This window comes from Melozone crissalis, unplaced genomic scaffold (genome assembly GCF_028551555.1).
Source record: "Melozone crissalis strain CALT ecotype California unplaced genomic scaffold, PUWL_Pcris_2 ptg000068l_1, whole genome shotgun sequence".
In the NCBI taxonomy this organism is placed as follows: Eukaryota; Metazoa; Chordata; class Aves; order Passeriformes; family Passerellidae; genus Melozone; species Melozone crissalis.
Window position 1 is genome coordinate 5,334,472 of NW_026535846.1, and position 24,440 is coordinate 5,358,911.

Here is a 24,440-nt window from a genome sequence, read left to right on the forward strand (position 1 = left end):
TTTATTATTGAACATGGCTGACTTTTTATACACTTTTAATACACTTTTTATTTGTTTATGCTTTTTTTTACTCTAACTATTGGTTACAATAAGTCAACATAACACTATTGGTGAAAAGTTACAGTGACTTCAACTAACTTCCTAAAAATACTTTGTCTAGCTGCGAAGTTTTCTTATCTTTATTCAGTTTTTCATTTCTTTTGGTCTCTTTGGTTGCAGCTTTGGAGAGAGCTCCTTATTAGCCTTTTCTTCTTGCTCCTTTAGCTAACAGGCTCACTGTTAGCCCCTTTTACAGTTGGGTATTGGGCAGGCTTTGTTTTTGGGGAAATTTGGGCTGTGTTGGGTGGAAACAAACAAGTAACATAACTGGAATATTTTGGTAATGTTGGGGTGGGTGGCTCTGCCCAGGTGCCACAGGGGAGGAATCCCAGCCCTCTCCACTTCAGGGTTTTTGCTCCAGTGGGGCTGAGGCTGAGGTTGCCACAGAATTTTTTTGCTCTGGAGCTTGGAGGGCTCTGGGGGGTGGCTCTGGAGATGATGCTGCAGGGCAAAACCAGCAGGAAAAAACACAGGGATGGTTTCTTCCAGACTTGCTGATCCTGGGGGTGCCCCAGCCTTGGCTGATGGTGTTTGGGAGGTTTGGCTCTTCCCACACCATGCCCATCCCCATTCCCATCTCCTAGGACAATAGAATCATGGAATATCCCAAGCTAGAAGGGACCCTCAAGGATGATCCAGTCCCACTCCTGGTGCTGCACAGACACCCCAACAATCCCACCCTGGGCATCCCTGGTGCCCTGGAATGGTGTCCAAACCCTCCTAGAGCTCAGGCAACCACGAGCATTCCATTCCTTGGGCAGTGCCCAGCACCCTCTGGGGGAAGAACCTTTCCTGATGTCCAACCTAAACCTGCCCTGACACAATTTCATGTCATCCCCATCCACCACCCAATGGGAAAGGACTGGGCTGGCTGGGAGATGTGGAAGAGAGGAGGGAGAATGTGCAGTGCTGAAACTGGGCTGGGGCTGTTCCTGAGAGGGCACAGAAGGTGATCACTGCCTTCAGCTCCCTCAAAAGTTGCAAACCCAAGGTAATTAACCATGGTAATTAACGTGGTAATTAACCATGTTCTCTGTCCAGTGAGGGGCAGGGTGCAAAGGGATGCTTGGAAGATTTTGTAGCAGGGAAGGTGTGAGTTGGGAGAAATACTTGGAGTTCAGGACTGGCCCTTGTCTAGGGGAAGGTACAAATATATATATATTAATATATATATATTAAACACCATGTAAAGTGAGAAAAGACCTGTTGATGAGGCACTTGGGGACATGGTTGAGTGCTGGGTTAGCAGTAGGACTCAATGGTTTCAGAGGGCTTTTCCAACCTAAACAACTCCATAATTCTATGATTCCAAGACTGGACATGTCCACCACCAGAAGGATTGGAGGAAAGGCTGTGCAGAAATCTGCCAGGACTGGGAGAAGGCCACAGATGTCCTGCAGTGGCAATTATTTGTCTAAAACCAGTGCCTGGGCGGGTGAGGAGCTGTGGCCAGCTCTCCTGGGTTTGGTGTCCAGCCTGCTGGGACTCTGCCCTTAATGCTCAGGGCTGGCAAAGGGCTGGAAGTATTTTTCTTTCTGAGTATCCCTTAATTAGCTGAAAGGGAAGGCTGTCAAGTACCCAGCTGGGAAGGAAAAAGATCTTCGTGAGCCTGTGACCAGTACAACATTTCGCCTCTATTTATTTTCCCTGAATTCTTTGTTTTCCCCTTTGAAAAAAAAGGGTGTTTTTCTCTTTCCTTTCATTTAACTGCTATTTATTTGCTGGTAAGTGGAAGGAATTCAGCTGGGATCAGCCTGGCTCCTGCCAGGGCCTGGAGTTGAAAAGTTTCCATGGGGGAGATGTAAGAGCAGAGCAGGGGGGTTGTTTTGCAGCCGTCCCTGGGGCAGGGCCAGCCAGGTTTCATGGCTTTAATTCTCCTTTTGTCGCTGGGATGTTGACAAGTGCCCATGGGAGTTGTGGTGGGAGGAGCGTGGAGCTGGGCCGTAGGGTTTCTTCTCCTCCTCGCTGTTAATGGGAAACAGAAGATGGCTTGGGAGAAATTTGGCAAAGAGGAAAACTTTTCTGTCTCTTCCAGCTTGGAGAAAAGTTTCCTTTCTCACCCCTGTCTCACCGCAGAGGGAGGGGGTTCCCAAACACAGCCCAGGAGGGGTTGGTGGGAGCGGGGCAGGGAAGGCAGAAAGTGCCCAGTGATTTCACAAGGATGGAGCAGCCTTGGGCCACCAGGTTTGTTTGGGAGTGGAGCCCAACCTGCCTTCCACTGGTGGCCAGGATCCATCCCATCTTCTCCCCAAGGCATCAAGGGCTTGGGACGCCCCAGGTGAAGCAACACTGGGGATTTTGGGGATCCTGTGTGTCAGGTGTGATGTCATGGAGATGGAGATGCAGTGGTGGATCAGTACATGGATTCTGTGCCTGGCTGGGACATGAACCCCTGACCTTGGTGTGAAGAGCTCTCATCCTGAATAGTGAGCCAGAGCTGCTTCACCATCTGCTCTGAGCTGGGCTGGCTGGGAGCCACAGCTCCACATCCCAGGGGATCACAGGGCTGGCTGGGCTGCTCCAGTGGGAGCCACAGCTCCACATCCCAATGGATCACAGGGCTGGCCAGGCTGCTCCAGTGGGAGCCATGGCTCCATGTCCTGGTGGATCACAAGGTTGGCTGAGATGCTCCAGCTGGGAAAAGCCATGGCAGCCACTCACATGGGGCTATTGGCAGGGCAGGGACTGCTCCCAGAGTCACACTCCAGCCCTGCAGGACTTTCAGGTGTGCCCCCAAAAAGGGCAGCTTTCCTCCCTCTCTTCCATCCCTCTTGCCTACCCAGATGAAGAGCAGATGAAGCACTGGGGTGAATTCCTGAGACTCCACCACCCTGATCCCTCAGCTGCACAGCCCTCCCAGTTGTCTGTGGCTACAGGAGCTGGTTACCAGTACAAACCTGCCAGTTACATAAGGTGGTCACAGTGGAGCTCAGAGGAGATGACACATTTTGGGGCTGGAGAAGGAGAAGGGGGTCACACCTCACTGCTGGGGACAGGGATGGCTGTGGTGGGGTGTGAGTGCTGAGCTGTTCCCAGGCTTTGTGACCTTGCACTGCTGACTGCAGGAGGTTAATCATAGTCAAAGCCCAGTGAAGTTTGGCCAGGTCATGGCTTTTCCAAAGAGAAAAGAGAGAGCTTTGGACGGGCAGCAGCCACTGTCTGGGGCCAGAGCTGACCCTCAGTGTCCCACCAGAGTTAATCATTGCCATCACCTGGGAACCTGCCTGGCTTCAGCAGTGGGAATTCTTTCCCCAAAAACTCAGGGTGAGGGGCCTGGAGGAAACCCCAACCCACCAGAATGCATCAGGCTGGTGAGAGCAATGTCCCTTGACACAAAACTAAACTCTAACCCCAATCCAGACCCTAACCTTATCCAGACCCCAACCCAAACCCTAATCACAACCCTGATATTGCCCCTGCCCCTGATCCCAAACCTTTGCTGTCCCTTTCATTTGATAAAGTGGATATTGTGTTTATTGCCCTGTTGGAAATGGGAGAACGTGGAGCAGGCAGTGGCAGCCACTCAGGACCCCCTGTTGGGCTCTCACTGCCATCTGCACCCACAGCTGGACAGAGGGGATGGATCTCATCTGCTTTGGTCACCCAGCTCCAGCTGGGAGGTCCTGAGGGCTGCTGTGTTAAGAGATTTGGGAGAGTGTAACTCCCAAATCACTCCACATTGAGCCCAGGAATCATGAGATTGGGTTCTGGCTTCCACTGGTGAGGGCAGGTTCTCCAAAACGGATCTGGGTGCTTTTGATGGGCTCTCCATGGTGCTTTTCCCACCCTCCCACTTCAGGGCTCCCATCCTTCAGTTGTGCTGCAGGGAGAACATTGAGGGGCATCACAGCTGAGGAGGAAAATCTGTGTTAAAGAAAGAGGAAGATGGATAAAATCGGGAGTTCTGCTCTTGGCACTGTGTGTTTGGGAGGGCACCAGGACCCAGGGGCAGCCGGACCCTGGGCCGGTGCCGTGCTCGCCGCTGGTGTCCTGATGCTGGAAGGAGGTTTTTATGTATATACATAAAAAATACTTTCTTCTCCCCGTGGGTGTGTTTTGAAAAGGGGCTTGGGAACAATGAGCATTAACAAGCAGATAGAGAATTAAATGCAGGGTTTGAGTCTTCAAATGTGTGCACATTTCAGAGGGCGTGTTTGTGCCAAGACAAACTCCGTCAGGAATAAACATCGTTTTACATGAAAGGCTAATTACAGATTGGTGCTTCGCGGGTGGGAGGAGGGAATTTTCACCAATTAAAATGCAACTTTTCTGTTCTTCGTAAAATTGCTGGATGAAAACGCGGCCAGGGCTGGCAAGGCGTGTGACAGCGCAGTCAAGGGGGGAGATGCTCATCACCAGGATTTGTTTTATCCCCCCCAGTGCTAAAGATCCTCTGCCAGTTCATTTGGGCAGGAGCTGAGGGAGGGCACTGGTTCTGCCCAACAGCAGCTGAATGCCAGGACAGCCCTGGGCTCTCACAGGGAGATGGGACATGGGCAAACAGAGTCCAACCCAACATCCCTTGGAGTCACAAACACCAGGAGAGCTTGGAGTAACAAGATCCTCGGCCTCCTTGGGTGTGTAGGTCATGGAAAGACGTCTGGATGGGACGTGGCCCACGTTGAGGAGCTGCAGCTCCTGTTTGTTGGGTAACTTCAGTGTGTGGTAGGTGAATCATCCCTCAAAAATTGCAAGCCAGAGGCGACGCAGAGAAGAAAAACCTTCCTGGCCTGTGGAGTGGAGTGCTGGGAAGAAAACTCCCGCCTGGGCACATGGTGGGTTTCAGCTGCAGAGCACATGCTGCCTTGTTGCTTTTGGACAGATTTCACAAGAATTTGCATTTCTGGACCAGCTCTGGAGCCTCTGAGGCTGAGGCTGTGCATGGGGAGGATGTGATGCAGCCCAGAAACCAGCTCTAACGCCATTTTGCTCTAGCCAGGGCTGAGTTTTATGGGTTTGGAATGAAATGGATGCAAAATGTGGCTGGGACTGAGTTTCTCTGGGATGTTGAGTGCAGGAACCCCAGGCAAACACTCCGTGCCTGCTGCTCGCCAAGTGAAACCACAGATTTGTCTCCATCTCCACTTAGTGTGGCCACAGGGCAGCTCATTTTGGGGCTTTTCTCTCACATAAGCTGAGATCTGTCACTTAGTGGTTACAGGAGGTGGCCTGGACATCGTCTCTTAGAAGTCCCCTGCGTCCTTGAGGGAGAGGGGAGGCAGAGAGACACAACCAGGAGAGGTGTGGTGGTGTTTGTAAAGCAAAGTACATTCCCAGCCTGCTCTGCTCCAGTGCTCTGTGTTCCTGGACCAGTTCAAAATTGGTGTTTTAAAACTTCTCTGTGGCAAAGACTGGATTGGCACTTGGCTGGTCTGATCTCTGGGAAGCTGTTGCCTTATCCATGGCCATGGGATCATGGCACAATGACAGGAGCTTCCACTTCTACAATATTCACACATTTCCTTACCCTCTCCTAATACCACCATGAGCAGGGCACTGAAAGGGTCTTTAGCCAGACCTGGGCCTTGAATAATTCCTCTGAATAATTCCATTTATTCCAATTTTCAGGCTGTTGTGGAATTGTTTTCAAAAGAGGGGGGGTGGGGGGGAGAAGTCAGCCAAATCTGATAAAGGAGGACTTTGTTCTGAAGCTTTAGGGTATGGTACCAAGCAGGGCTTGCTATACAATTAATGAGTTTAGCTGGCTTTGAGCTGCACGTGATGCACAGTGGCTGCCACCACAATGCCCTGCCACCACCAGCTCCCATCCAGAGAAGTCTGGCTTCAGTTTGGTGCTCCTCAGCCTTGGTTTGGGGTTCTTCAGCATCAGTTTGGTGTTCCCCAGCCTTGGTTTGGGGCTCTTCAGCATCAGTTTCATGCTCCTCAGCCTTGGTTTGGGGCTCTTCAGCATCACTTTGGTGTTCCCCAGCCTTGGTTTGGGGTTCTTCAGCATCAGTTTGGTGTTCCCCAGCCTTGGTTTGGGGCTCTTCAGCATCAGTTTCATGCTCCTCAGCCTTGGTTTGGGGCTTTTCAGCATCAGTTTGGGGGTCCTCAGTTTGGGCCTTCACAGCTTTGGTTTGGTGCTTTTCAGACTTGGTTTGGTGCTCCCCAGCTTCGATTTGGGACTTCTCAGTATCATTTTGAGGCTCCTCAGCACGACTTTGGTATGTCCTGGTGTTGGTTTGCTGCTCCTCAATCTCAGTTTGGTGCTCCTCAGTCTCAGTTTGGTGGTCTCCAGGTTCAGTTTGATGTTCCCCAGCTTTGTTTTGGGGCTTTCACAACTTTGGTTTGTGGATCTCAATTTGGTGGGCTCCAGGTTAATTTGGTGTTCCTCAGGTTTTGTTTGGGATTCCCCAGCTTTGGTTTGGGGTTTCTCATCTTCAGTTTGGTATTCCCCAAACACTTGGTTCCCCAGACTTGGTTTGGGGTTCCCCAGACTTGGTGTTCCCCAGACTTGGTTTGGGGTTCTTCAGCATCATTTTGGAGGGTCCTCAGTTTGGGGCTCCACAGTTTTGGTTTGGTGCTTCTCAGCATCATTTTGAGGCTTCTCAGCACCATTTTGGTGTGTCCAGGTGTTGGTTTGCTGCTCCTCAGTCTCAGTTTGGTGCTCCCCAGGTTGAGTTTGATGTTCCCCAGCTTTGTTTTGGGGCTTTCACAACTTTGGTTTGTGGATCTCAATTTGGTGGTCTCCCAGTTCAGTTTGGTGTTCCTCAGGTTTTTTTTGGATTCCCCATTTTGGGATTCCCCTTTGGTTTGGGGTTCCTCATCTTCAGTTTGGGGCTCCACAACTTCATTCTGGGCCATTTTGGTGCTGCTTAGGTTCAGTTTGGTGCTCTCCAGGTTCAGTGTCTGCGCCTCAGCTTCAATTTGGTGTTCCCTAGCTTCAGTTTGGTGCTCCCCAGCTTCGGTTTCAAGCTCCTCAGCTCCGTTTTGCTGTTCTCCATCTCCGTTTCCCACCCCACCATGCATTGTGGTGGCTTCCTCAGCTCTGACTTTTGCATCTGCCTTTATTTAAGCCTTGACCATTCATCCCTGGGACGGGCTGAGCCCGCAGGGGGTGTTGAGCACATGGGGCTGAGCCGCTGGGAGCGGTTCAGGCTTCACTTTGAGACACAAGGGGATGACGCAAATGGCTCTCCAAGGGCACGAGATGAAACAGCTGCTTGGTTTTCACTCCAGATGTGCTGTTGGAGCCCTGCTGAGGGGGGCACAGCCTCCTGCTCCCCCACACCCCACCCTGGGAAGGGCCAGCAGGTTGCCTGGGCTCCCAAAATCGAGCCAGGTAGGGCTGGGCAGGGCTGTGAAGATGAGCGACGAGGTTTGTCATAGCAGCCTGGAACAAGTCAAAAACTGATTTATCTCTTGTAGGAGAGGTGCAGGAGGTGAATTACCTTTGGCTGCCTCATCTCTCCCCTGAGAAAGGCCAGGTGCCTGGGGAAGGTGACCCCGTGTGCATCTTGTCCCCGGGCCCTGTCCCAGCTGCGCGGCGCGAGCGGGAGAAGCCGCGGGAAGCGAGGGAAGACACTTCCTCCACTGGCGGATCTGAGCTCACCTCCTGGCCCTTGATCCCTCCAGCCCGGCTATGTGGGTCAGCGGGGAAGCACAGCTGAGAGCGACGTCCCTTCCTCCCCTCTCCCTGGAGGTTTGCTTTTAAAGGAACAAATAGGTTTGGCTTCAAGTGCCGTGGTCTGATTTTTTAATGATGTTTTTTTGGAAACAATAAGCTAAATACCAGCGGGGTTTGGATCTGCATCTCAGAGTGGTGAGATTTTCTTCCTTTCTCACCTTCCTGCTCCTACCTTGCTCTGCTCTCAGAAACTTTTTTCTGCTTAGGAAAACGTCAGCAACGGGGGAAGTTTGTCATCCTGTCAGATGGTCCTGCTGGAATGAAAGTTGATCTGGTATCCAAGTGGGACCAGCTGGACTGACCCTGGGGGTCATGAACACACAGACATGGTGCTGACAGCCCTCAGGGACCCCTCAGCATCGCCAGCCCCACTGCAGGGGGACATGAGCCCCCCAACCCCTCCTCTGCCTCAGGGTCCCCAGGAGCTTTGTCACCCACTGGCAGGAGGAGGAGAAGGTGACCAAAGCGTTCCTGGTCCCTCCTGCAGTATGGATGGGCACAGCTTGGTGCTCTTGGGATGGCTGGCAAATGGGTTGGTGGGCAAATGGGTCACCTCACCTGTTTTGCCTCTGTCCTGAACCCAGGGTGGGTGATGTTGGGGGGGGATGGATCATCCTGGCCATGCTATTGCAACAGATGGAAGTGTCCAAGGCCAGCTTAGATGGGACTTGGAGCACCCTGGGATAGTGGAAGGTGCCCTTCTACCCATGGCAGGGGGTAGAACTCGGTGATCTTTAAGGTTCCTTCCAACCCCAACCCTTCTGATTTTATGATTCTGTGATCTCTTAGACCACTGAATCACTGTTCCCCTTGCAGAACTTCAACCACTGCATTCCCTGTCCATGTGGAAGGCCCCATGGCTTTGGATCAGCCATGGGCCACCAGCTTGGCTGCCTTTGTTATGTCAAGATGGGAAGGAAGAATCTGTAGAGCTTTAGCTGGAGCTTTCTCCTATGTGCGAGAGCTGCTGGTGGAATGTTCTCCTTGGTCAACAACTCTGCTCCAGCAAAGCAGCACCAGCCCCACACTGAGCTCTTCTCCTAGCCCAGAGCATCCCTAGGACCACCAGGAAGGTTCCACCAGCTCTGTAGTGGCTTGGGCTGGGGTGGCATCTGGGGCTGGTGCTGTGACCGAGCCCCCTGGAGCAGGGTGTGTGCTCTGGAGGAATCCTGGCTCCTCAGCTTCTTCAGTCCCTTCAGGAGGGACTGTGGTGGGAGCAGGGTGGGATGGGTAGGTCTGGGTTTGATGTAACTCTCAGTGCCAAACAGGGTCAGAAGAGAGGTGGCTGTCAGGGAGGGACAACACACCTCGAATCACCTTTCATATCAGCAACCCCCAAATCAGAAGTCATGTGCATTTCCCCTCACCAAAAGCAGAGTGTTTTCATGCCTTTTTTTGGTTTTGTTTTATTTTTTAATCTAGAAATATGGTTTCTGAAGCATTTTGTGTTTCTGTCAAGACATCTCTTGCATGTCACCTGTTAAGCTGTTTCTGTCAGGACACCCCTGTCACCAGCCAGGCTCCCCCATGGCACCCAGCTCCAAACCCAGCCCCTTCAGCTGGGGCTGGTTGGACTCACAGCACCCTAAAACACAATCAAGTCTTAACCCGATCCCTGTCAAAGTTCTGGCAGCTCCTGAGCTCCTTCCAGCCCCATCCTCAGCTGGATTCTCTCCATAGCTTCTTTTAGGATGTGCTTGATAAGCCTCTGTGCCTCATGTGGGGGCTTGTCTGTGTGTTTCCATATCTCACCCAGCTTATCAGCCACAGAAGGTGGGAGGTGTGGCCAGGCTGGGAATTAACCACCCCATGCAAACCCTCTGGAAATCAGGAGTAGAAATTCCCCCCCTTTTTTCCACTGTGGCTTTAAACCAAGAGGTAACTTCTGCAGCGTTGGAGAAGCTGTGGGAGGGAAGGTGCTGAGCCCTGCCTGTTTCCACTGGAGGAACGGCTGCCTCTGCCCTTCACATCCAGCAAAGCCCAGGAGAAACCAACACCCCAGACTGCTCAAAATAAACCCTTCTTTCCCTGGAATTGATCCAAGGACTGTGCCCAAAGGGGTGCTTTTGAGGCTGGGCTTCACCTGAGCTCCATTTCTTTCCCAACCTGTGCTTTTCTGCCATCACCTCCCTCCATCTTTGCCCCAGCCCAGGTGAAAGGAGATCACTGGGGATAAAACAGGGGGAAATCTGGTCTAGGTGGTCTGAAAGGGTGGTCCATCACCACCCTTTAGATAATCAATTCTCAGTTCATCAAGAGGAGAGGAGTCCTTCTTGTGCCATAGGGTTTCCCAGGAAACGCCATCAAAACCTGGTGTGTTTCCTGTCACTCGTTGCACCGCCCGGACAGCATCTGCCATCGTGACCTCTTCCTTCCATGTCCAGTGCTCTCACCACTGCACATGGACCAGAGCTGCTTCTAGGGTTTTCCTTTTAAGGATGCTTTGTCCCGTTCCAAAAAGAGCACAGTCTCACCTTCGGGACACCTGTGCCCCCCAAATTTCACCCCCTGGGGCCGAGGGGTCTCAACACTGAACCCTCTTGGCTCTGAGCCACTGCCTCCCCCTGGATGCAGTCTCTGTGTCACAGGAAACATGGTTCTGTCCATGGCTATACAAGAAAAGTCCAGCTAAGGCCCCTCCATCATCTCTTCCCACTTAAGATTCTTCCCCACCCTTCCGACATCTTTCACTTGCACGAACTTTCATCACACTTGCCCATTTCCTCCTCCATTTCATCTCTATCTCTCTTCTAGGAAGGTTAATGTTCTGCAAAGTTTTCATTGTCCAAAATATTTTCATTGTGCCCCCGCTCTGTTTTGGTGTGAATCCTGGCGGGATGGGAGCCGGCACCGAGGCGGTTTTGTGCTGCCCCCGGGTTTTGCCGAGGTTTCCTCCCAGCGCTGGAGCCGGCCCAGCCCTCCCGGCTTCCCGGGGCTTCGCTGGGAAGCGCTGGGAAGACAAAACCCCGCTCTGGAAGTGAAGCTATTGTTCTTACTAATTTTAACTGGATGTTCTTCCCCAAGCCTATTTTTATTCATTGCTTGTGGTAAGCCCTTTCTCTAAGGTAGAGCAATTTGCCACGGGACTCTTTCTTTTTCTTTCTTTCTTTTTTTTTTTTTTTTGGTGTGTTTACCAATTTTAATTGAGAGATATCTCCTTTTTACAAACCCAGAGCTGGAGGAGCTTTTTAAGCGCCCGTTTGCTGAGCCTCCTGCCCTGGGTTTGCTTTGATCTCTGCAGGTGAGTGTGCATTTTTGGGGCCAGAGATTGATCCTGCCTATTTGCATGTAAATCCCCAGGTTATTAAGATCCGAATCTGGCCCTTTAAATTTAATACTCCGCTTTATGCTTTTATTTCCGCGTTTCTTAAAGTAATTTCCAAAAATAACAAACTTCAAACATGACGGGGCCATCTAACGTTTTACTGCCTTGGCTGGAGTAGAAGGAACATTTCTGGAAGTATATTATCCAATTTAAGGAGCCTTTCCCATCCTGGCATGGCTCCCACCCCTCACCCCCTCTCAGAGCTGCTTTGGACGGCTCTTTGGATCGGTGCCACCTAATCCTATTAGAGGGACTTTGGTTACACTGTGCCTTGTGTTTGTAGCCAAGGAAATCAGCTGCACAGGGGGGTCCTCTCCCTTCCCTTCTCCCTTCCCCTCTCCCTTCTTTTTGCCTGCAGTTGGGATGAGAGCTCGGCCAGCCCCACGAGGCTCCTGCTCAGCCCTTGCTTTTCATTTTATTGCTCCACTCTGCATTTATTAAGGAAGATTTATGAAGTAAATTGGGTACTTGTGAACTTATAATTAATTTGGAAGGGTCAGCTCTTCCCCAGCCTGGGGAGGGCTTCTTTGTGTGGTCCTTTTGTGAAAGGCAGAGGTTGGAGAGGCTGTTCTATAGCTGGGATTTGCTTTTAATAGGGACCTGGCTATTTTTTGAGGATCTCACGGCTCTGGAAGGATCATGAGAGTGTTTTTATGCAGGGATGTGATGAAAAGGTTTGCAGAGCCCTTGGCTTGGGTGCAAAAAAAAAGCCCAACACAAACCTAAAAAAGGGATAAAAAAAGGTAAAAGGACCACATGTCCTGGGGCTGTGCTTGGCAAACCAGAGCCAGCACCTGGAGCTTGGAGATGCTCCAGGAGGTCCCCCCACTTTGGTGCCAGGTAGGGCTGGGAGCCCCTTGTCCCTCTGTCCATCCCCCTCTGCCCCACACACCACCCTGGGGACCTCTTCCTTCTCCTCAGAGCTGTTAGAACTGAAATTCTTTTCCTTACCACATTGCTTTTCTTGAAATCCAGCATTTCCTCCCCAAAATATAAACCATTAAAAGGAGAAGGTGGAGGGCAGGGAGAAGACGGTAGACAAGAGGAAATGGCCTCAAGTTTGCCAGGAGAGGTTAAGGTTTGATATTAGGAAAAATTTCTTCACTAAATGGCTGGTCATGCACTGGCACAGGCTGCTCAGGGCAGAGATGGAATCATTGCCCCTAAGGGAATTAAAAACCTTGTGGATGTGGCACTTGGGAACATGGGTTAGTGCTGGGCTTGGCCGTGCTGGGGGAATGGTTGGACTTGAGGATCTTAAAAGGCTTTTCTAACCTTAACAATTCTGTGATGGGCTGAAACAAAGAAATAAATCTGTGAATAATTAACATTTCTGGGGAAAAAAAGACAGACAGACAGTGGTTTTCTCCAGAGTGGGCTGGAAGGAGACAGGGCATGATGGTCCCACTTGGGCATTGCCTGGCAAGGTCAGGGGTGGAATTTAACCTGGGATAAGCATGTGTCTCCATCAGCTCAGCTGCAATGAGGGATCCTCACTGGCTGTGGGGAGAGGGGAAGGTGAGGGGTGCTGACTCTGGGGAGTGAGGGAGGGTGGGTGGTGTGCTCCTGGCAATGCAGGGCTCTAGCTCAGGGCAGGAACCTCTCCCCAGCCAAAGCTGAGGAGCAAAAGGGCTTGGAGGAGCTCAGGGGGCTTTTGGCTGTGGAGTTTCCTGATGGAAGTGCTGTCAGTGGGGCATCCTCCCATGTGCAGCCAAGGCTGTTTGGGAAGAGCATTGAAACTTGGTGCCTTCCCTGGGACACAGAACCCAGCAGAGAAGAATGCAAGGAAAACCTGTCCGTACTCCATCATCGTGCCCCATCCAGGTGCCACCAGGTCTCTGTGTCATTCATGAGTTGCACTGTTAATTAACAGCACTAATTAACTGTGTGATGGAGCTGCCTCTCTGCCAAGAAACCTCCAAAGCTGTGCTTGGTCCCTGGTTGATTCCCCCTGCCCCTGTTGGGTGTCCCACCCTGATCATCACCTTTCTCCTCTCTCTCCCCAGCATGGGTCGGCTCCCTGGCCATGGGGATGATTTTTTTCTGCTCTCCCATCGTCAGCATCTTCACCGACCGCATCGGCTGCAGGACCACGGCGGCCATGGGCGCCACCATCGCCTTCATCGGGCTCCTGTCCAGCTCCTTCACCAAGTAAGGCTGTGGGGGGCACACCCAGCTCCTTGGAGAGCTCCTCTTCCTCCCTGTCCCCTGCAATCCCCCTGCCAACACATTGCTGCTGCCTCTGGGGGCAAAGCAGGTGGGGCCCATCCGCATCAGAGATGTCCTGGTATCCCTACAGCCCATGCCTGTTCTCCTCCAAATTGAACCTTGTGTCCTTAGGTAAAAACAGAATAAATTTTACCCAAGCAAGGAATTGTATTTTTTGGGATTTCAGCACTCAGGTCCCTCATTTGATCTTTAAAACAGCAGCAGAGGTTGGTGTGCCTCTCACGGGCAGCTCCAGAGAGGCACTCACAGAGAAAACTGTTCAACCTTTGCAACCATTTTCACATTTGGTGCTGAAAGTAAATTAATGCTTAAAATAATATTTGGTGGATTACACCTAAGAGGGAGTTTCTGTGCAGGGCAGACAGGGAGGGGAAGGCAGACAGGGTTTGGAGCAGTTTGTGGTGTTCCTGCCCTGGCTCGTGTGTCTGTGGCAGCACAGGGCACTGCTGCTCCTTGTTTTCCATGCCTGATCCCAAGCCATGAATTTCTGCTGGCAGGCACTGACCAATGGCAGGTGTACCCTGTGTGTCTTTCCAGCCCAGAAATCGGGGTTGGCATCGTTGTGGGAGCAAAAAGAGGTCACCTCTGGGGTAATTTATGTGACACTTAGTAAACACAGTCTCAGAGGCTCCATGGAGACACCTCCAAAGCAGCATTTGCCCCACTTTTTCTGAATAAAAACATTGCTTTGGGTTGGATTTCAGTTAAAATCAATATTGTTTTAATTAAAATGCTTCAAGGAGAGGGTTTTTAAAGCAAATACACACCAGTTTTCCAGAGGGCTACTTGCCCATGCTGTGCTCCTCCTGCTCAGTGAGACCCTTGTGCTCGTCCCAGCCCTGTTTCTCTGGATCCCCAACTTCTCATCTGTTGGATCCCCCATCATGTTGGGAATAGGGATCAGTTCTGATCCCCAGGTAAACCCCCCAGGACTGTGGCCAGTTGCAGATGGGATTTTTGGGTTTCTAAAACCATCTTGGATAGCAGCATGTGCAGCTTCCTCCTCAGTGCCACCCTTTGTGTTTCCAGAGATGATGGCAAAAGGTACAGTGGGTCCTGGGGGAAGCTGTGCCCTGGCATGCAGATCACAGGAGCTTCCCATGGAATCCTGCTTTCCTTCCATTCAGCAAAGCTTGGACTTTTTTGTAAAATGTTTGGACTCTATTGTAAAATGTTTGTGCAAAGAAGAAAGGCTCGTGGGACCACACCGCTGCCAGGGGCTTGTTGTGTTAGGCTTCAAAAAAACCCAAAAACCTAAAATCAAACAGTACAGGCAGAGAGGAAAATCTTTTCCAGGAGAGCTCCAGGACTGAAATCCCCATTTCCTGCCTCTCACTCTCGGAGCACATTCCTCTGGCTGCCTTTAAGGGAGAAAGGAGCCCCTTTGCAGCTGGGGCAGAGAGAGGGGAGCTGCGAGGGCAGAGCAGAGCGCGGAGCCGGGGCAGAGCAGGGAGCCTGTGGGATTTGGCACTGCTCCACCCGGGTGGTGAAGGCTGCTCCTGAAACTCAGGGCTTGTGGCTCCAGCTCTCCCTGAACAATGGAGAAGCTTTTTTTTTGGTCCCTCCTGCCAAGTAACTCCACCACAGCTGGAGATCATTCCCCTGTGATACAAGCACTGGTGCAGAGGGACACAGCCTGGCTTTGGTGGGCTCAGGCAGAGCTGGATCAAGGCTCACCCCCACTTTATCTCCATGTCTAAAACAGGGTTTTTTTGTCCAAAAAAGGAGGAGCAGCAGTTCCCAGCACTGCACTGAGCCGCTCCAGAAACACCCTGAGCCACCAAGACTGTGTGGCAAGACCCCCGCACCCGGCTCAGTGCCTCTTGTCTCAAAATATTGGGAATTTTGTAAGGAAACCACTCTTGTCTCAAAATATTGGGAATTTTGTAAGGAAACCACTAAAGAAACCAAATATGCTGAAAAGCAAAGCTCTGGGGAAGGCTGGATGGGGTCAATGCGAGGCTTTTCTTCTCTGCTGCCTAGCTCTGAGGTGTCTCCTGCGCTCAGAACCAGCTCAAGCCACCAGAGACCTTGTGTGCTCTCAAAAAAAGAGAAATCCCAGTTAAGGCTTTAGCTTCCCTCCAGTTTAAGGGAGTTGATTGAGCATGAGGAATGGGAGATGATGGCCAGCTCAGCAGGTCTGTCTTCATATGCCCCCAGTGCCCTCCCAGCCCTCCTCCTCTGCACTAAGTGCTCTGTAGGGAGGGTTGTGTCCCTTTTCATCTGCTTCTCCTTCCCCTCCACAATTCCTGCCTGGTTACTCCTGCACAGAGGAATCCCCCAAAACTTCTGCTAGCAAGGATAAACCATGGCTGTCCCCACTGAGAGCTGGAAGCAAAAGGAAGCTGATGGAGGGACACCTCCTTGTCCCAGGAGAAACAATTATCCATTGTCAACCTCACAATCCGAGGGGATGATGCCGCCCTTCCCACAGGACAGCTGCTGGCTAATTCCCAGTAAGCAGGCTGGGAAACCCTGGCTCTTCAAGAAGCATGGTTGAAAGGAGCCCCAGCTCTTGCAGGGCTGTCTGAGCATCAGTGGGGAGCAGATGGGAGCTGCGGCATTTGTCTCCACTAACCCGATGTGTCAGCTGAGCTGCGGCACCAGCGCTGCAGTGACCAGGCCAGGGCTGGTGCGTGGGAGGTTGGGTACGGCCCACCAGGCCCAGCTGCTTGCCTGGCTCCCACAGAGGGGGCTTCTGATGTGGTTTTGCTCTGGAGTGGATGGAAATTGCCTTTCATGACAGTCATTTGTCTCGGTGTCGTCAGGCACGGCAACCGTGTTCTGCTTTCTGCTTGGCAGGCTGGAGGGATGAGCGTGTAATGGAAGGCATGATGTGCTTGTAAAGGTTTTCCCAACTCCCAGCTGCTCTGGGAAATCTGGGCTGCTGTCTCCTCACTTGCTTTGGGAGCAGCACTCAGTCTTGCTCCGAGGGTTGGAGCACAGACCCTGCTTGTACAACACCCTGAGCTGCCCAAAGGTTTTCCTCACACTTTCCCCCCAGGCAATATCCCATGGCAGATCTTTGCAGCTGGATGGATTGCATGGGAATGAAGAAAAAAAATTCCTTAATCTGGAGAGAAACACAACAGGTTGTTTGTACTGCCTAAATCCAGGCTCCTTTGTCAGCTGCCTCTGTTGGGAAAATTGGGCTGGAAATTGGGAGGCAGCTCCTTCCAAGAGCTTTCATCACTCTCCATCTGCTCTGTAGAGCAGCCACTTCACTCCCTCTTTAGTGCAGCCACCAATGTAAGGTACAAATGAGATCTATTAAATGTCTAATTAAAGCTCCCAGAGGAGCTTAAAGAAGAAGAACTTAATTAACCAGCCTGGAGCCTGGGCAGAAACACCACATTTCCTTCCTGCGTGCCTAATAACCAGCAGGGTTGGTGCCTTCTGCTTCCAAACACTGGGTGGAGAATGTTTTCAGTTAGTCCTTTCAGTGGAAAAATTAAAAGGAATCCTAGCTAAAAATATCCCACCATCCCTACCTTAGAAAATCTTGTTTGCTGTAATTGAATAACCATTGAAGTAAGGTCAGCTTCCCAAGGAGGCCAGGTTGGCTGCTGCCTTCTCCTGGTGGCAGAAAGCACTTCCCAGCCCCACTTCATTTTGCTGCAGATTTCATGTGCCAGCTGTTAGGTGAGGATTATCCTGGTTTTGGTGGGGGATAAGCTCCTCGAGGCCAGCCTGTCTGTGCAGTACCTGCGGCGTGTGACACCCGGGCCTGTGCAGCACCGTGGGGGAGGAGGAGGAGGCTCCCTCACCCCTGCCTCACACCCTCACTCCCATGTGTGTTCTTCCAGGTCCCTGGAGGTCCGTTATTTCACATATGGGATCCTCTTTGGCTGTGGCAGCTCCTTCGCCTTCCAGCCCTCGCTGGTCATCCTCGGCCACTACTTCAAGCGCCGCCTGGGCCTGGCCAACGGCATCGTGGCCGGGGGCAGCTGCCTCATCTCCGTGCCGCTCCCCTTCTTCCTCAAGATGGTCGGGGGTGCCATTGGGCTGGCACACACTTTCCAAGTACTCAGTGCCTTAATGCTCATCCAGATCTTCTTGTCCATGACCTACCGGCCCATCCTGACGCCTTCTTGTGACTCTCAGCACGACGGGCACGACAAGCTGGGCAGCCGGAGCATGAGGCAGCAGTGCTGGGCCCAGACCCGCAAGTATTTCAACCTGAGGGTTTTCCGGAGAAAGACCTATAGGATTTGGGCCTTTGGGATCGCTACTGCTGTCCTGGGATACCTCGTACCTTACATGAACCTGGTGAGAGCCCTGGCTGGGGCTGGAAGAGGAGGGAGGTGCCCGTTCCCTAGAGTGAGGAGGAGATGGGAAGGTGGGGATGGGCAGTAGGGGCAGAGGCACCAAAAGCCTCGAAGCCAAACTGCTGCACATGCAGTAAACAGAAATAGTGATGGATATGGTTTTGAGTGCCCTCTCTGTGCCAGGGTAGGCCAGGGTTACTTCCCAGCACTCCTAAGGACCAGCACAGGAGCAGGAGAGGAAAGACCTGCTGGGTTTGGGATGGGTGGAGGGTGAAGGTCAGTGTGGACATGAGGGTCACACAACCAACCCAAATCCTTGAGCCCTCTGCAGGAAATCCCATCCATTTGGGGAAATGAGAGGGATCAATGTACTGCTGCTTCATGTTCTTGTGTCCTTCCCTCCATCCTAGGTCAAATATGTGGAGAAACGATTTCAGGAAACCAAAAAGGACTGGATCCTCCTGGTTTGCCTCGGGGCCATGTCGGGGCTGGGGCGCTTGGTTTCGGGCCGCATTGGCGACTGCATTCCTGGGCTGAAGAAGATTTACCTGCAGGTATGGTGTGATTTACCTGCAGGTATGGTGTGATTTACCTGCAGGTGCAGTGTGATTTACCTGCAGGTACAGTGTGATTTACCTGCAGGTGCAGTGTGATTTACCTGCAGGTATGGTGTGATTTACTTGCAGGTACAGTGTGATTTACCTGCAGGTATGGTGTAATTTACCTACAGGTACAGTGTGATTTACCTGCAGGTATGATGTGATTTACCTGCAGGTACGATGTGATTTACCTGCAGGTACAATGTGATTTACCTGCAGGTAGAGTGTGATTTACCTACAGTTACAGTGTGATTTACCTGCAGGTATGATGTGATTTACCTGCAGGTGCAGTATGATTTACGTGCAGGTACAATGTGATTTACCTACAGGTACAGTGTGATTTACCTGCTGGTGCAGTATGATTTACCTGCAGGTACAATGTGATTTACCTGCAGGTACAGTGTGACTTACCTATAGGTACAGTGTGATTTACCTACAAGTATGGTGTGTCCAGCCCTCCATGGAGATGCTGGCCAACCATGGTGGGGCAGGGATGGTATCTCTACATTGGTGTCCATGCTCTGCTTAATAACTGTCACTCACAAAGCCTTTAACCACAATCGTTGTCTGCTGTGAGGGAAGAAAATTGACAGAAATGTGTAAGAGGAGTTACACACTTGACCCCAGGGATCGGTGTCTGTTCAGCAATCAAACTCCATGGTAGCCACTCTTCCCAAACTACTGACACCCTTTAACCTCCTTGTGGTTTTTGAAGAACAAACTGCTGAAATCTAGCAGCTAATCCAGCAGTTAATCCTTCTTAACCCTTCTTAAAAGGTTATTCTTAAGGGCCTCTCTGAGACAGGAGCAGTGGCTGGATGGCGTTGCTGGGTCCAGGGGAGGGAGCAGTGACATTGACCTGTTCAGTGCCATCACCATGACTCTTCCTGCTGCCCATCCCCTCCCTCATGCCCACTTTCTTCCCCCAGGTTGCGTCCTTCATGCTGTTGGGCCTCCTGTGCATGATGATCCCCCAGTGCCGAGGCTTCGAGGGCGTCATTGTCATCTGCCTCTTCCTTGGCCTCTGTGATGGCTTCTTCACCACCATCATGGCCCCCATTGCCTTCGAGCTGGTGGGGCCCATGCAGGCGTCCCAGGCCATAGGGTACCTCATGGGGCTGATGGCCGTGCCCATGACTGCAGGCACGCCCATTGCAGGTGGGTGACACCACGGGGCTGCACCAGGACCCAGCGGGTGGGAGGGACGTGGTGGTGGCAGCTTTCACCCTGGTGGTGTTTTGGTGTGAGGGCAGAAACGCTGGTTTGAGTTTTCTGGTTTATCAGGTCACCTGGAGGTTGAGGAATGGGGGTGGAATCTCAGGGCTTCTCTTAAGGCTAATGAAAGATGGTCATTGTGGGAACAGTGAGCCAAGGTCACATTAAGTGATTTCTGCTTGCAGCTGAGCTAAAAACTGGCAGATAATAATTTTCTAGGAGTCCTTTTAGATGGAATTGAAGTTAGAGATGGAGACACCTGAGCCTTCACAAGGCCTGGGTCTGTGTTCCAGCACAGCAATAACCCCAACGTCCTTAACAGCCAGGGCTTTGCCAGAGCTGCCCCTGGGCAGCAGGACCTCTGCATCAGCAGCACTAAGCCAAAGCTGGATAAGCACCTCCGATCTCTCTGCTTCCCTTCCGGCAGCAAAGTTCACTCTGACGCCCTCGGGATGGAACATGGGGCTCACAGACCCTCACTGGGAGGACTCCCTGAGTGAGGCTTGCTGAGTGAAGGGGCCCTTTGCATCAGCCTAATCCCCAGGGAAGCATCAACATAGGAGGGATTTTCCAGCTCTGATCAATGGCCATGTGTTATTCTCCAAGGATGCCTGGCTGTGTTGGAACTTGCCAGACAAATATAGAACCTGGTTGGGTTTTAAAGGCTTGGCTATTGTTTGTAACTGGCAGTGATTATTTCACAGATGGAGATAAAACATCCATCAGGGCAGGGCTTCCAAACAGAGACAATCAGCAGAGGAACAGCCCCTGCCCACTTTCCCATTGCCTCCTGGCTGGCAAGCCTCTGGGAAGAGGTATTGGGTTTAACACGTCTCGGCTTGCATTTGGGATTGTCTGGGATGTGGACAGTTGTGTCCTGTTGTGGAGAAACAGGAAGGACGGCTGAGGCTTTCCTTCTCCACTCCCTTGGTACACAGTGTTGGCTGCACACATCCCTTAATCCAGGGCGTAAAAACTCCAAGAAATGCAAACGGAAAAAAAAGATTATTTTAACAACCCAAATCTCCCCAGATCTGGTGGGTGACGCAAGCTGCACTCGAAGGAGGGAACAAGCAGGTCGTTAGACTAATGAGCTCATTAGGCTCTAACGTCACCTCTCTTCTCTTCCAGGATACCTCAACGATTATTTTGGGAATTACGACGCGGCCTTTTACTTTGCGGGGGTGCCACCCATCATCGGCGGTCTGGTGCTCTCCGTGGTGCCGCTGGTCCACCAGAGGATGCTGAAGAAGCAGCGCCTGGATTCTGGCAAAGACAAGATGCTGGTGTCGGAGGCCGTGGTGAACGGGGAGCTGCTGCCAGGCTGCCCAGCCTCCGAGGCACACATGTGACACCACTCCTGGCTCTCCAGGACACCAGCAGCCTCTCCATAGCCCCAGCACAGGCCCTTTCCCAGACGGACCGAAATTCCCAGTGATCGCAGATGCACTATGTTTGTAAAGGAGAAAACACAAACATTTCTTCTAGTTAAAGGCTTTTAACCAGCAGAAATGTTCTTTTTTTTTTTTTTTTTTTGGGACAGTTTTGATTTCAAAGCCACCTTTTGTTTTTTTCCCCCCTAACCGTTTTTGTAAGGAGAACTCTCACCAGGATTCAAACTTGATCGAGCTCCCGCTCCTCTCCCGGTTTTCTATACATCACGACAGAGGTTTACAGCTAATAAATGCCTTTTCCAAGCAGGCCACGGATGGAACTTGTTGAACCTTGCAGCTGTCCATCCTCCTCCTCCTCCAGTGTCACTCGGGTGTCACATCCAAGTGAGACAGCCCCCATGCCGTCCAGCACCTGGGGCTGTTTTGGAGCCAGAGATCCGAAGGAGGAAGCGCTGCTTTAGTCTGATGCACAAAAACCAAATAAATGTCAGCGAGTCCCGCTTTCATCTTCCTCTTTCCTCCTTTCCCGCTGCTCTCCCACACCCCCAGGGAGCTGCAGCTGGGATGACAGGGAGCTCAGCTGGCTCCAGCCCTCGGAGTCACACGGGAGCACACCCTTCCTGCAAAATATGCCTTAAAAACGCGTGGATGAGACCAGCAGGTCCCTTGGCCATTTTCCCACCCAGCAATTAATGATTGGGCTTTTGAGCTGCAAAAGAGAGGGGCAGCTCCTTGCACAGCCCTCAGTGCCCGGCTCTGTGGGGCCAAATCCATGGGATCACCATCAAAAAGGGCACTTTGGTGGCTTTGGGGAGCACAGGGTTGGGACAGAGCCCCTGTGTCATGGAGCAGCTCCACGTTGGGAGGTGGATTCCCTGCTGGGCTCAGGGGCACCCACAGGTGTGGGGATGCTGCTGGCTCAGGGCATGGGGTGCCTGTGCTGTTTTTGGGGGCCAGTTGTGTATATGCAGCAATAAGCACGAGTCAGTATTGGTGGGGAATCCCAGTTTTCCAAAGGGCTTGACAGCCCCAGTAGCGTTTAACTCGTAGCCCGTGTGTTGTCACTGAGTTGGTGCAGGGTCAGTGCTGATCTGGGGGGAGAGGGAGAGAGTGCAAGGAAATCACACAGCCAGTGGGTGCCCACCACACTGAGTGGCAGCAGAGCTCATCCCCAGCTCGGGCAGGAATCCATCACTGCCCACAGAAAATCGTAGAAATTCAAATTGCCCAGAGAAGCTGTGACTGCCCCGTCTCTGGAAGTGCTCCAGGCCAGGCTGGGCAGGGCTGGGAGAAACCTGGGGCAGTGGAAGGTGTCCCTGCCCATGGCAAGGGGCTGGAATGAGATGAGCTTTAAGGTCCATTCTGACCCAAACCATTCCATGATTCTATGATCATCTCCAGGGATTGCTAATGAGCTTGGCTAATGAGCGAGAAGGGAAGTTCTCCTGCCCTGGTGGGTCCCTGTGTGAACAAGGAGCCAGCTGGGACTGGGGTACCTTTTCCTGGGAGAGAGCAAGAAACAAAATTCACATTCATCCTGACTGCAAACCCATCCTTCATCAAGTTTTCATTTTGTTCACCTGACAGTAAAATCTCAGATGTCTGAAGAGGGACGTGTGTCGTGGGAATCATCCCTTGGTCTCCGGGCGAGCGTGGGGGTTTGTAGCACCAGGACAAGTCTTTGCTGTGGAAATTTGGGCTCAGTGGAGGCCCCTCCCACAGGCAGCAGTGGGATTTTTGTACATAATAGGCTCAGGACCCTGCATGTCCCTCTGGCCCTGTTTTTAACCCCTGTTGGCTGATGCTTTGTAAGGTCTTGTGGTCTCGTGGCCCTTCTGTCCCCGTACGAGCTGGAAAATTACCTGGTGTGTTGTGATGTGTCTGTTTATGATATAAAATGAGATGTCTACTTGTCTCTTCCTTGGATACACTTTTCCATGACTGTTCTCACCCTTCATGGCCTATGTTGCATCCTCTGCTGTGGCTCTGCTGAGCCATCACTGAGTTTTGGGAGCCATGGGAGGCAGATGAAGCTGCAGGAGGAGGCAAGGCTTGAACCACCTAACCCCGGTTCCACCTGGGATCTGCCAGACTTAGCCTAGGGCAGGGCATTAATCTGGGGCTTTTTGGGTGGGAGCCTTGGAAGTGGGGCAGCTTCAAAGCCCTCTAACAGCTGAAGGAAATAAAAAGCTCCTCATTGTAACTCCTTCTGTGAGTTTTGGAGCATTAATTCACATTGGAATTTGATGAAGCTCATTAAATCATACTTTGGACCTTAATGCCCCCCAAAGGAGAGATTATGAGAGGCTTAAATTCCAGAAGTAGCTTCTTCAGAGCAAGCAGAGCATGAGCAAAGCTGTCTCCAAACCTCATCTGGGCTGAGGGAGAGGCTGCACCCAGACTTTGTGTGGGAAAGCCTCCCTGGCTCCTAAGGTGATTTATGGTTTAAATCCCAAATTTCTACAGAATTCCACTTGCCTTAACAGCCCCATATGCCTGCAAAGGCCCCGGGAGGAGCCTGCACTCAGTGCAAGGGGTGCTAAGCCCTGCAGTGGCATCAGAGCAGCTCTGTCAGGCCTGGAGGGGTGCTGGTACCCACATCTGCCCTTCCTACATTTGATCTTTCCCCATGGCTTTTATTATTGACCCTCTAGGAGATCTGGAGTGATGAGGGGCTTTCTTGGCCACCCCTCTGGGTCAGAGGAAGCCACCCCTCATCCTATCCCAGACCCCTGTCTGGTACCAGCCTCCCAAAACCACACTCTGGTCACAATCCTGCCCTTGGTGGACACAAGGACAAATTCTGCAGGTTTGGACAACAGCCATGAAAGGTCTCCTCATCAGCAAACACAGATGGGAATGGGAAGGGCAAAGGTTGGAGCAGTGTCAACATGCAGGGAGTATTTGGGGCTTGTTTGTCAGGTTGCTGCTGCTGAGGGTCTCGTTGGCCCTTTTGAACACCAGGCAGTTTGCAGGATTTTCTGCATGTGAGAGGTGGGATTGTGAGCTGGGAGGGGCTGCCCTGCTCTCAAAACATCTGCTCAGCCTCTGGTGGTCTGGTTGTGATGCCAATGGGTCCCTAACTGCTGCAAAACCTTCATCCCAAAGCTCCCCCTGCTCCATCAGGGTCATCCTGTCCTAGCCCAGCACATCCCCATCCCTTTGGGGCTGCCTTGTACTCAGTTTTCTGACTAAAACCCCAAACTTCTCCCTTCCCTGGAGTGCCAAGCTGTGATTCCTGCCCTTCTCCCTGCTCTGGCAAGGGAAGGGAAGAAAAGGGGGAGCCCAGCACTCAGGCTCAGCCAGCTCTGGGAGCTGGGAAGGGAAGGGGAGTGGGCTGAGCCCCTTGGGTGGAAAAGGGGAGGAAGGGAGGGCAGGGCCCCTCTGCAGCCCTGGCTGGGCTGTTTGCAGGGTGCAGAGCCTTATGTAAGTGTGCAGGGAGCCCAGGACATGTCCCAGCAGCGCCTGCTCGGGGCTGGGCTGGGGCTGCCTCTTAAATCTTTACCTTAAGGGTGTTCAAAACCAACTTGTTGTCTTTTCTTTTTTCTTTTCTTTTTTTTTTTTTTTATTTTTTCTTTTATTATTGTTCTACTGCAGAGTGAGGCATCGGGTTTAACTCCTCTGCCTCTGGCTGGGGGATGGAAGGGGACAGCTGGGCTGGAAGGGCTCCCAGGATGGTTGTGT

The 24,440-nt window shown here is 51.9% G+C and overlaps 1 protein-coding gene across 1 annotated transcript in view; it reads left to right on the plus strand.

Annotated features, from left to right (window-relative positions):
- SLC16A2 (solute carrier family 16 member 2) overlaps positions 1-21,429 on the plus strand; it is a 37,802-nt gene extending 16,373 nt beyond the window's left edge. Inside the window, exons 2-6 of the mRNA XM_054289945.1 lie at positions 13,058-13,202; positions 17,087-17,549; positions 17,959-18,102; positions 19,077-19,305; positions 20,494-21,429. Coding sequence (XP_054145920.1) covers positions 13,058-13,202; positions 17,087-17,549; positions 17,959-18,102; positions 19,077-19,305; positions 20,494-20,714 — 1,202 coding nt within the window. The 3' untranslated portion in view covers positions 20,715-21,429. The remainder of the gene's footprint in view (positions 1-13,057; positions 13,203-17,086; positions 17,550-17,958; positions 18,103-19,076; positions 19,306-20,493) is intronic.
- The last annotated feature ends 3,011 nt before the right edge of the window (positions 21,430-24,440 follow it).